At 49.8% G+C, this 12,200-nt stretch overlaps 1 protein-coding gene across 2 annotated transcripts in view; it reads right to left on the bottom strand.

Moving 5' to 3' along the window:
- Positions 1 to 582: 582 nt before the first annotated feature.
- VASH2 (vasohibin 2) overlaps positions 583 to 12,200 on the bottom strand; it is a gene marked incomplete at both ends in the record, with an annotated part of 33,504 nt that continues 21,886 nt past the window's right edge. For both annotated transcript variants that reach the window (XM_079728056.1, XM_079728057.1), the window contains one exon: positions 583 to 655. In XM_079728056.1, the coding sequence (XP_079584182.1) occupies positions 583 to 655 (73 nt within the window). The remainder of the gene's footprint in view (positions 656 to 12,200) is intronic.

Genomic DNA, 12,200 nt, shown 5'->3' with positions numbered 1-12,200 from the left:
TCATCGCATGTGTGCACCAGGAAAAAAATTCCAGACCTTGTGGAGATCCCCATGGAAAATACTGGGGAAACAATACAAATAGAATATAAAAAAACAAAACACCATTAAATTTGCATATCTGATGTCAAGATGCTGAGGTAATATTGACTGCTTAAAAAAAAAACCCACCAATCTTTGCCGCTGTTATTGCTGAAAAAGACATTAATACTGATTGAGTTTACCTTACTATATCAAAAGTGGGAGGGAGGGTTTCATGAACATTCACTACTGATGTTTAAAACAAGTAAAAGAATGTAGGTAAATGGGAAAATATAAAACTACAGTTATGGTCTTACCCTTTCTATCCGGAGTGAGGGAGACAGTCTGACCGCAGTGGGGTTTATTACTTAGCCTTTTCGTGGTTGTCCCTTCATGAATTTTTTCAAAGTTAATTGTTACCACCCACTCAGAGTCTATTCCAAGTGAACCCTTACAAATAAAATTCACAAGTTCTTAATAAATAGTTGCAGTTCCTCCTGAAGATGCTGGGTAAAGTGCAGACAGAAGCACCATAGAAGCCCTGTTGCTGGCTGTATTGCTGGCCTAAATTCGGATTTGATAGCCCACTTCATTCAGAGTGCTGAGATCAGCCACCTTCTTTTCAGGCAGTGCAGGCCTAAGGGTAAAAGAAAGACGGTAGGCGAGAGGGGAAGGGACAGAAAGATCATTCAGTATCGTCAGGGACATCTACCCTTTTGGTATTTGCCCCCGCTACACACACACACCAGCCTTGGCTCCCAACTCCACCTCTTGTTTCTGAAGTCCACCTTTATAGGTTTTAAGGAACCTTTTAATAGGCTTTCAATGTAGAGTTCCAAGAAAATTTACAGGTTGCTGAATGAGTTTGTTCAGCTTTAAGCCTGAATTTGGTCACACTGTAACTTCTGAAACCTAGTTTCTGTAAACCTTGCAAGGGTCTAAAAAAGTTTGACTACAGTAGAACTGAACATCTGAACCAAATTCTCCTAGAAACCTTGGCCCCCTCGTGTCGGTGCCCTGGGGAAGCCCAGCACCTACAAGATGTCTCAGGTGACTCAGGTTCTTGTGGAGATTCTCAGTCACTATTCCAGGCTTGAGGGTATAAATCAGGATGAATCTTTTAGAATTCATCTGTAAAAGCAGGTCAATGTGGAAAATCATTCAGTGGCAAATCACCTCTCTTCCCTAAATACATTTTCTCAAGCACTTTCCAATATGACAGTACACCCAAGCATTTATAGGAAGTCGTAAGAAAGTACTTCAAGGTGGGGAAAGAAATCATTCATTGGACATCATCTGTCTTCATTAAAGATACTTCCTAGGTGACTTCCCAATATAAAATCATACCTAAGTGTTCTCATGATTTATCTCACAATTTTTTCCATTTTTAAAATGAGCCTCCTCCTCACCTTCTTTGGTAAGACATAACCCAGATTGTAAACCAGTATGTCTGAGTTCTAATTGAAAAGTTTCATGTTTTTACAAGAAGATCAAAGACATTTTTAGGTTACACTTGAACATTAAGTGTTAAAAAAAAGAGAGACCAAATGAAAATATAATTGTTTAAAAGTTTCCTGGTTTATACCGAAAGATTTCCTAGCAGTAAATTTGTTTTTCCCTTGGAATGTATGTGGTCCAACTCATTCAGCGTTGCTACAACGAGAAATCAACAGCTAGCTTCTACTTAGGGTACTGCTCGATAAAGGACACCAGGCTTAGTTTCGGCAACAAATTCTATCACCCCTCACATTCTCACTCTCATTCTCTCTCTCCTTGGCCCTCCCTCTCCCCTCTTCCTCCCTCCCTCCCTTTCTTGTTTTCAGAGATGTCCCATTTCTGATAAGTCATTAACAGTCTATGATCATCCCCTCTGAAACTAGATTATCCAAAGTGGTACAGAAACCTTCCCTGACCTGCTACTTGGCACTACTAAAATAACCTGTAACCTTTCTTGTCTCCATTGCACAGGGCTTACTTCTCAGCTGGACCATGTGCCCTGCTTTATTGGTCAGGAATCATGCCTCTCATTCCTTTGTGTATCTTCTCATGGTGCCCAGGATACACAGATGATGCTGATAAATATGGTCGACTATGGGTAGAAATCCCAATACTTCCTTGCCTACACCCTTCATTGTATTAAAGAGCCTAAGGCTTCTGACCTTCAGGGCAATGGTGTCCTCCAGCGCATACATGCCCTAGAGATTAGCCATTCCCTATAAACAGAGCCACTGCCTCAGGCCTGGTAGAGTGGCTCCCAGGGACCACTGCAAGAGCCATTCTTGAGTTGCCGGCTAAAGGGAGCACGCTTTTGCTTGAGGATTCAAACTTAACCTTGTATTTCTGCCCTCGTCCTTGGCCAACTAATGTGGGGAGAACTAGGGTTTTTGCAGACAAGCCAGGTTCACAGTCCATAGGTATCAATATCTTGTTCGTTTTGTCATAAAGCCTGAAAGAAGTCTGTTTTGTCTCCTTGCCTAGCGGGGTGCTGTCTTTACAAATAGCTAATATGAGACTTTCTCCCTCAAGTGGACTCCCCTTAAGTTAGCATCAGCCTAAGGCAAATGTGGTTAGAAAGGTAAATTACTCCCCCCTCCGCAGTGTGCCCCACTTTTAGAAAATTCAGTAGTCAAAAATCCACTGGCCGGGCTTCCCTGGTGGCGCAGTGGTTAAGAATCCGCCTGCGAATGCGGGGGACACGGGTTCGAGCCCTGTTCCAGGAAGATCCCATATGCCGTGGAGCAGCTAAGCCCATGCGCCAGAACTGCCGAGCCTGTGCTCTAGAGACCGCGAGCCACAACTACTGAACCCACGTGCTGCAACTACTGAAGCCCGCGTGCCTAGAGCCCGTGCTCCGCAACAAGAGAAGCCAGTGCAGTGAGAAGCCCACGCACTGCAACGAAGAGTAGCCCCCGCTCGCCGCAACTAGAGAAAAGCCCACACGCAGCAACGAAGACCCAATGCAGCCAAAGATAAATAAATAAAATAAATTTATTTTAAAAAATCCATTGGCCAAAGGATAAGCTTGAAGTACCCATGTGCATTCCTTGCTTTAGAAAAGAATTCAGTAGGGATCACTCCCTATAGCAATTGAAATAATTTTCCACCATGGCAGCTCTTTAGATCTCCCGTTGCCTCTGAAAGTTTAGCAATCCCTTGTGCTTAACAAGAGAATCCCTTGCTCCACGGTCCTTGCAGCACCTACCAATTAGCTCACCCCAGTTTCCGAACGTTTCTCGCACATGCTTTCTTCCTGGCCTGGCATCTTCCTCAACACCAAGTCACACCTCTCCTCCTTCCGAGACTCTAAAGGTGCCGCCCTTCCTATATGAGAATAATGCTAGTGAGACCCTAGCTTCATATTTCTCAGGTGTTGGGATAAATCTGCACTGACCTATTTTCTCTCCCTCGGTCCGCTGACCAACAGCACCTGCTGGAAAGTCAGTGGCAGGACAGGCGACAGGGTAGGTCAAGGAGAGAACAAACCCTACCCACTCAGCCCTGTAACGAGGGCTTCCCTGGGGTCACTGCAGCGACAGGCCACAGGCACAAACCACACGCTTGCCACCTCCTCAGAAGCCACTTTTTGGCCACTCTCCTGGCTTCCTCCTTTTGGAGCCCCTCAGCCCTGAGGAGCAGAATTTTCATATTTTTTGAACTTTCTGTGCCCTGCAAATTTCTCCCTTTACCTTTCCCATGTTCTGCTCTCAGCACCCTTGAAAACAGATGCACTTTAATGAGGGGCTCTTATGGGAATTCCCTGGCATCCCAGGGGTTAGGACTCAGCGCTATCACTGCCAGGGGCCTGGGTTTGATCCCTGGTCAGGGAACTAAGATCCCATGAGCCGTGCGGTGTGACCAAAAATAAATAAAGAAAGAATGTGGGGCTCTTTGGCCTCCTTTTTCTAAACCTTTCCTTATCACTTCCACCAGTTCCCCACACCTTCCACGTGCTGAGAAACCACCGTTATAAATAGCTTTTATTTATTAGGCACTTACTCTGGGCCAGGCATTGTTCTAAGCAGTTTACATGGGTGAATTCATTCTCGCCATAACGTCATGGCACTGATAGTGTTACTACCCATTTTACAGAGGAAGAAAGGGAGGCACTGAAAGTTAGGAAGCTTGCTCAAAGCAAAGTCGTGTGGTTATTAGCAAGTGGTGGAAACCAGAGTTCTTCCCCAGAATCTAGAGCCCATGCGCTTGACCAAGATGCAAACTGACCCCCATCCCCACGCAAAGTATCCTCCCAAGCATCTGAAGATGACATCAGGCCACTCCTGCCTCTGCACCTTGGCTTTTGGAATGCCTCCTGCTTGTCTTCTCGTCATCCTTTCAAGAACCAACCCAGATGCCACTTCTCCCCTGTAGTATTTTCTGACTTCCTCTCCCCACAGCACACTGCTCCTTGCTCTGTATGCGCTGGTGTTTCCTTTTGTACATCTGCTAAAGAATCTCAAAGGCTCATAATCCTTGTGCCTGCCTCAGAGACTGCAAACAACTTCAGAGCAGGGATCAAGTGAATTCATCTGTGAATCCCCACTGTTGCACCTGTACCCCTCAATAAATTTTGGTCTAGTTCTGACTAACGTGTAAACAGCTGATAGGACTTCATTCTGTTACGTTTGTCATGGGATATTTTTATTTTAACGAAGCCCTAAGCCAGGAATTCAAGCCACCATGACACCATTCGAAGAATTAACAAGTAGGAAGAATTTTTTTTTTTTTTTCTGTGTAAGAGAGGCTTTACCTTATCTCCGAAAGCTATTTGGGGAACCTGCCTACTTGTACAGCTGAATGTGGTTCTGCAACGACAGACAGCTTGGGGGCTTCTAATGGAAAGGGACTAAGCTGTCTCCTTCCTCTGTATCTCCACCCCTCCCACCTCCCCCCAAGAGCCCAGAACCCAGAAGAGGGAAAAAAACAGGTTAACACTGGCAGAAAATGAGTTAAACTGAGATTCCTGGTGACCTATCCGTAAGGTGAAACCCTTTTCTTTCTCAGCAACACTGGCTACAATTTCCTGGCCTGGCGAAGGGCAGAAGTGGGTTATCACAGCATGCCACCTGCCCGTGGGCCAAGCCAGAAATACTGTTCAGTCCTTGCCAGCTCATCTCAGGGCCAAAGCTGGGGGAGCTATTGAGTATGGAGAGGCCTCTTCCAAGTGCTCCCCTGGCTATAATTAGAATATTGCAAGGGGGGTTATTTTTAAGAAACACAAGCACCAGGATGATGATTCAGCCGGGTCTCTGCTTGCCCAGAACCTCACATCAGATCCAGGGTTATTATTTTAGAACAATATATTTCTCCAAACCCCTCCCCAGTCCAAACAAGCAAAAGAAATCAAAGGATGCTCCTTTGGAAAGCTCTCGGGCACCTTCTACTTTAGGGGAAGCGGGGTAGGGACCTCAGGTTTCCTTTGATGCACTTTGTGGATGGAAAAGGGGGCGCTCCTCTCCGAGCACAAATGGAAAATCCCAGCCTCAACTGTATCCAGGGTGAACCAGGGTGACTGCGTGATGGCCTGGTCCCAGGTCCACCCTCAGCCCCACCCTCAGGCCTGCATCCCAGGAGTCAGCCGCAGCGGAGCTGTGCAGAGGTGGGGAGGTGGGCTGGGGAGGACAGGGCAACTGTTCCACGGAGAAGGTGAGACGTGCCACTGCTATTCACCACACACCCTAGTGTTCGCTAACTACACCTTGACAGTTCGGGCACAGTGAACCATCTCCAGGTGGCACATAGTGTCTTTCACAAACCCTGAGGCAGCCTCAGGGCTGAGGAAGAGCTCGGCTAGATTGGATGTTGGTGTTGAAGCCGCAAGAAGCATCAGAACCAGAAAGCGATGGCAGCATGTTGGGGACAGAAGCGGGGACAACGTCATATCCTGGGGCTGAACGAGTCGGCGTGCGTCTGTGTGACACTGGCTTTCGGGAAAGAGGCAGTAAGTGGAGGAAAAGCCTACAGGGTTTTCCCTAAAACCACCCAGTCCCCTTTCTGGCCCTCTGACTAAGGGCTGTGTCTGGGGCATCTCCTCTCCTCACGTCCCAACTCCCCAGCCCCTAAGCTGTCACCGGGCAGGATGGGTCAGAGGGCCTGAGTGGCAGCCGGACAGCAGGGCTCCTGCAACTTGCTTGCTACTTAACTCATTCACAAGAATGTATCAAGCAGCACTTTGTGCCAAGCACCTTGCAAGTCTTGGGGTTACCCAGACAGATGGCAGCTCAGTGGAGCCACAATCCATCCCCCTTTCTTCCAATGGAAATTTACCGCTTGCTTCTCCCCTACGAGTGTGAGATACTGATTCAGGGACAGGGCCCAGCTCTGTCCAGTTCAGGGCCGCCTGATGGGGACCCACAGACCACCAGTCGGGCTGCTCATGCTTCTTGCTCCTGTTTCCCCTGAGGTCACAGCCCCTCAGGGTGGGGGTGCACGTGCCCGTGTTCACACGCACCGTCCTCACACACCACACGCTCGCAAGGACCCGTGTAGCTGTGATCCCTGTGGGCTCTGGATTCGAGAAAGGGATATATGGTAAAGGAGCCATGTTCATCTCTCGGGCCTCAGTGTTAAGGTGTGGAACGGACTCCATCAGGGATGGTGTTGGCCCAGCATTCACAAGTTCAGGGAGACCCCAGGCCCTCCTCTCTGGTCTAGTCTGGCAGCAGTCAGGTCAGGCCAGGCCCTGATTTAGGACTCATGGCCCATATGCGGGTACGCCTCAGGGACGAACACTGGGTGGTTCCCGCCCACCTGTCACCTTCCTTCAAAGCCAGTCCTGCTCCTCGCTCACATTCCTTACTTCCCAGGACCGCAGGCACCAGCTGGCAGCTGACAGGGCAGACAGCTGAGGCTGCTATGTGAACAGACGGGCTTGAGCCAAGAGAGATGTGGCTCCGAAGAGATCCTCCGGCCCTTTGCCCTTTCTTCTAAGCCCTCCCCAGCCAGGAGCTCTGGCCAGAGACCAAGAGCCAGGGGCCACTGAGATTCCAGGGCACAGCTTCCAGGCTCTGATCTCACCTCCCCTTTCCATGGCAGAGAACCCCTGTAGGAACCCCAACCCGGCACGACTGTTTCAGTCGTCAGCTCTGGAGGCTCCTGGCTCACTCTGCCAGAGGCAGTCTTTCCTGATAAGGCCCATCACTCCCTCTTGGTTTCTTCAAGCATCCCCGGGGACCCTGGACCATATGAAATCCCCTGGGGAACGAAGCAGGGTGGGCCTCTGAGTTGGAGACTACCTTCTCTGGGCTCCTGGAAAGAAACCCCACCTCATCGTGGAGGTTTTACTTCTCCCTCCATGACCTTCCTAGTTTTCTCTCCCTCTTTGTGCCCCTGCCGCGTTCCACGTGAAGGCAATTTTCCCCTTTCCCCCCTTGGGGAGATTTTCTCCTCTGGGGTCTATAGAGAATGACTTCTTGGGCCCCATTCAAAATATCTTCGATGTGATTAGATCATGGAACCAAACTGCTCCTATGACTACATTATGATTTCATTTAGAAATGACTTGAGGGCCTCACTTAACCAGTTGCCTGGAGGCATCTTCATGAGCCTGGTGATAGAACAGAGAAGGAATTCCCTCATCCAGCTGTGGCCCAGCAGTGGAAGGAGAACTCTCACGGGGCTGAGTAACCTCTGCGACCCTGAGGGTCTCCAGCAGGGTGAATAAAGCCCACTGGAGGCACGAAGTGCCCTCGAGATAGATGACAAAGAAGGGAACTCAAAGAAAAGGAAAAAAAAATTGTGAACAGCAAAGAAGAGAGCAGAGACAGAGGGGAAAAAAGGAGGCAGATGGGGAGAGAAGACAAAGATGGTCTCGTGGGTCCTGAGGGACTCTTGCCCCAGTTCAGAAGAACGCTCCTCGGGGTCACTCCAGTTGGTAGGAGCTGCTTTCATGCGAACACAGGCAGCCCAGCCAGAAAACCACTGTCCACTCACCCCCACTCCCCCGGGTTCAGGCTACAGTCAGCAGGCCAAGAGCTGTGGACTGTCAGAGACGGAAAGGACCCCAGGGAGCATCTGGGGTTCTCAGTGGAAGCATTTTAGGTGGAATGGCTCTTTATGGGGGAGGATGGTCCATAGCTTTGCAGGGCATTGACCATCTTGGCTCCCAGGCCCTAATGGGGAGCCTTATCACTGTTGATAAGCAAAACCCTCCCCCCTCCCACTGCACTTCTAACCCTTCTCCCCCAGGGGGCACCCTGGCTCCTGTTGAGAACCTCTGTGACCACCCCTCAGTGAAGAGCTAAGCGGGGACTGAGGCCCAGAGTTGTAGAGGAGTTGATTCAAGTTCGCAAAAGGACTTTTACACCTAGATCTCAACCTCCATCTCCCTGACTCTGTAAGAAGTTCAGGAAACAACCTGGCTGTTCTGTGTGGACGCTTCTCTAAACAGTCCTAAAGGAGCAGCTAGTAGGAGAAAGGACTCGTGGGTGGAGGGGTGGAGGAGTCCCTGTTTCTCTCTTGAAACTTCGTCTCAGCTGACACTAAGGTAGTCACTGCTACTTGCCCTCCTCCCACTCAGCTGACTCTCTGTCAACCCAGTGACACTGATCCTCCTTCCTAGAAGGATTATTCAGACAAGTGCAAAAATGGAGAGGAATGCAGGGTTGGAAGTAGCTCCAGCTGCAGGGAGGTGGTGGCTGAGGATATAAAGCCACTAAAATTATCCACGCACAGACAGGGGCTGGGTCCCCACAGCTGATGGGCCTCTTGCCTGTTATGGTAATTTTCCACCCTTTGGGCCACTCCCCGGCTTCACTGTGGCACCCCCAACACATTTAGAAATGACTTGATGGCCGTAGGTAATGCTGAGATAATAACACAGTGAGAATCACCAAACCCTTGCTAATCCTGACCATGCTACAGTAGGATGCCCAGAGTTTGATGGAGTTATGGGGTCATAATCAAATTTGTCACTTTCTCGTTTCCTAGCCAAAAGCAAGATTACCTGGAGAAAAGCCTGCTTGGTGAAGGCCATGGGTAGAAGCTGAGAAGCTGCTTTCCTCCAGACACACCTCTAGGTACCAGGCTGTCCTGGATTCTAGTCTGTTGCAATGGCGGGGGCTGGGAGCCGGAGGGGGATGGAGGGGTTTGGTGCTCAGTTCTTCCCGTGGTCCCCACCTCTCACAGCCTTCATTTTACTCTCATCTCCTGCATCTCTCTTCCGACATGGTGGCCCCTGTCATCCCTAACCTAGCCCTGTAACCCACAAGTGAGGGTTTAGGAGGAACCGGGGAGAGACTCTTCCCTCCTTGTAACTCCTCCATCCACTGTGAAACTTCAGCCAAGATATTTGCCCTCTAGATTCCTCTCCTGACCTCCAAACACTAGGAGAAAAGAAGCGGCAGGGGCTTCCACCACCAAGAATAACCATGGTCTTCCTGGATTTGCTCGCATCAAATTGTCCATAAGAACCCACAAGCCACCTAGGTTCCCTTGATGGGCAAACAACCAAGGTCACTTGGCCCTAATTGGGAAAAAAAAATCCCCACATTCTGACCCTTGGGAGGAGTTCATGAAGGAAGGCTCCTGGGAACCAGTGCTCTGCCCAGAAGAAGGGGCTGCGGAGAAGGGTCATGAGTCCAAGGGATTCAGAGGCTGCTTGCGGCCACTCTTCACCATTTCGGGAAAGTTTACATTTTCACTGAACCATGAGCCGTCACCTGTGTGCTCCTGGGGCCTGCTCGGCTACAGCTGGGACCAATTCAGGGCATGAAGGAGGCAGGTGGAATTGAATCTCATGTCCCTGCACGTCTTCCTTCCTGACCCCCCAGTGACTACCGCCCTCTCCCTAGGCTTTCTCCCCCTTCCCAGGCCCACTCCCATGCCTCAGGAGGGTGGGCCCTGACACTAGAGGGTGGCCCTGACGCTCACATCCTAGGCAGTCTAACAGCCGTCCTCTGCAGGCACCGGTGTGCTTGCATGCCTTGGGTGCACGACAAAGTAGCTGCAGTTAGAGCAGGGGCATGGCCAGGGGGATGACTGAGAACAGGATTTCTCTATCTGGCCCACAGGAGAAAGACCAGCTGGGTTCCTCCCAGAGTGACTTCAGTGGGGGGCCAGGCCCCGGTCACACCCTCTAGCCTCACCCCAGCAACCTCATTATCCAGAGGCCCAGGCAGGACCCGGCAGGGCTGAGCCCCTGAACCACACTCAATGGCCTCATCCACCCCTCTCAGCAGATGTAGGACCTTCATCTTGACGTTCTGGATTTTTTTTTTAAAGTCAAGCCCCAAATCAGTTCTCCCACATTGATTGATCAAACGGTGGCTCTCCAGGTGTGGTCCCTGGACCGGCAGCATCAGCATCACCAGGGAACTTGTCTCTCCCTTCTTTCCTTGCAAATGTATCCAGCTGTTGTTTCAACTGTCACTTCTGAGGAGATGGCTCTAAAAGCATGATCTCTCTTTCCCAACATCCTCCAACTCCAGATCTGCATTTTCAGCAACTTCTACAACAAACACCCCGCTCCCTGGCTGCCTAAGAAGTACCTCAAAGTCCACAGTCCAAACTCAAATTCACCTTCTTACCCCACTCAAACCACCACCAATACCACCACCATCACCAGCAGCTTGTCATCCTGACTTTTGTCTCTACAACCAGTTTCTAAGATCTTATTGGCTTTACCATCCCTGGGCAATCACAGTAACTTTTTCTGGTGAAAAACTTAGTATATTTTGGACTGCAAAGTTCCTGTGGATCCAAGTAAAATGACCCGGACAGGAATCGCCTTAAAAACCAACGGCTGCCATTCTGTGCATAAACCCGTCAGGCAGAATGCCTAGGGTTTCATGTACCCTGGATGCCAGAGTCTCAAGGGGAGAGAAAGGCTTTATGGACTGCTCAACGTTTGCTGAAGAGTGGGAGCCCCTCAGGAAAGGACTCAGGCCTCCACGGGCAGAAAGGATAATCTATCAGATTAAAGGGCCCCCTCCCCTGCTTCAGGAGCCACCAGATTCCCATTTCTGGGTCACTCACTCTATGCCAAATGACCCTCTGGAAAGGGCTTACATGTCCATAGTCCTGTGAGACAACTGCTACTTTGTTCAAGGACAGCAATGGATGGATGTTAGAATCAGAGAGGAGGAGACACAGGGTTAGGGTCAGGGTCAACGGTGCTCGTCAGCATCAGGGTCAGAGGCCATGTATGAAAGGCTTGAAGCCATCCCGCTCCCTGAAAGGACACACCTATGTTGAAACCACCCTGACTGACCTTCAGCTACAGGAGCACCTGACCCTCCTGCTTTGTCATTCCTCCCCTTTCAAACCCTGGGTTCCAGTCATTTTGCCCAAGGACTTCCTGGCTGTCGATGCTGAAGCCTGGGATTGGCAGTGGGAGGTGGAGGGGAGATGAACGGGAAACCTTCCTCAGAACTGACAATACGCGGTCCTGTCCTATTCTTCCAAAAACAGAACCGATGCTCCCTTCCCCCGCCACCTTCCCAGAGTCAAGAGACCTGGGTTCTAGCCCCAGTGCCATCACTGGCCAGCTACACGACACGGCAAAAGACGACAAACCTTTCTTGTGCTCTGTTTTCTTCATCTAAAAAGGAAAACCTTGAAACTCTACCTTCTCCCCCTACAGAACTGACGTGACAATAATATGCTTGCGTACAGTAGTTCACCACGAACAAATCGCTCTCATTACGTCTTCTAACTTGACCCTTACAGCACCTTGTGATATAGGCAAGAAAAGCATTTTTATCCTCTTTGACGGATGAGGAAACTCAGGCTCCCGAAGGATTTGCCCAGGCTGCAAGGTTAATAGGCAGCAGAGAGCCAGGGCCCAAGCTTGACCTCTGTGCCCTGTACCACTCGGTCCCCTGCACGGTGAGAACCCATGTGACAGACACAGCATGCTGCTGGTATTAATCAAAGTAGTAGTTTTTCCCAGTGTAATTATGACCCACATATTTGCCAGTGGATTATCACTGGTTACTCTGGGTAGCCTCAGCATCTCCAATCCATCACTTCTTAAGTGGGTCATTTTGAACTAAGATGCAGGTGTGAAATCACTAGCTTCACGGCTAAAACAGGGGAGGATACAGGCAACCAGGGAAGAGGATGAGCCTAGTGGTATTTCTGATGCCACCATCCATGGAGGGCGATCACGCTTTCTGCTGGGCACAGAAGGCTAAGGTTTTAGGCAAGTTCATCACTTCTAACAATCGCATTTTTGGGGTGGGAGA

The sequence above is a fragment of the Hyperoodon ampullatus genome, assembly GCF_949752795.1.
Source record: "Hyperoodon ampullatus genome assembly, chromosome: 2".
Classification (NCBI taxonomy): domain Eukaryota; kingdom Metazoa; phylum Chordata; class Mammalia; order Artiodactyla; family Ziphiidae; genus Hyperoodon; species Hyperoodon ampullatus.
This window is presented reverse-complemented; position numbering and strand designations above follow the sequence as displayed.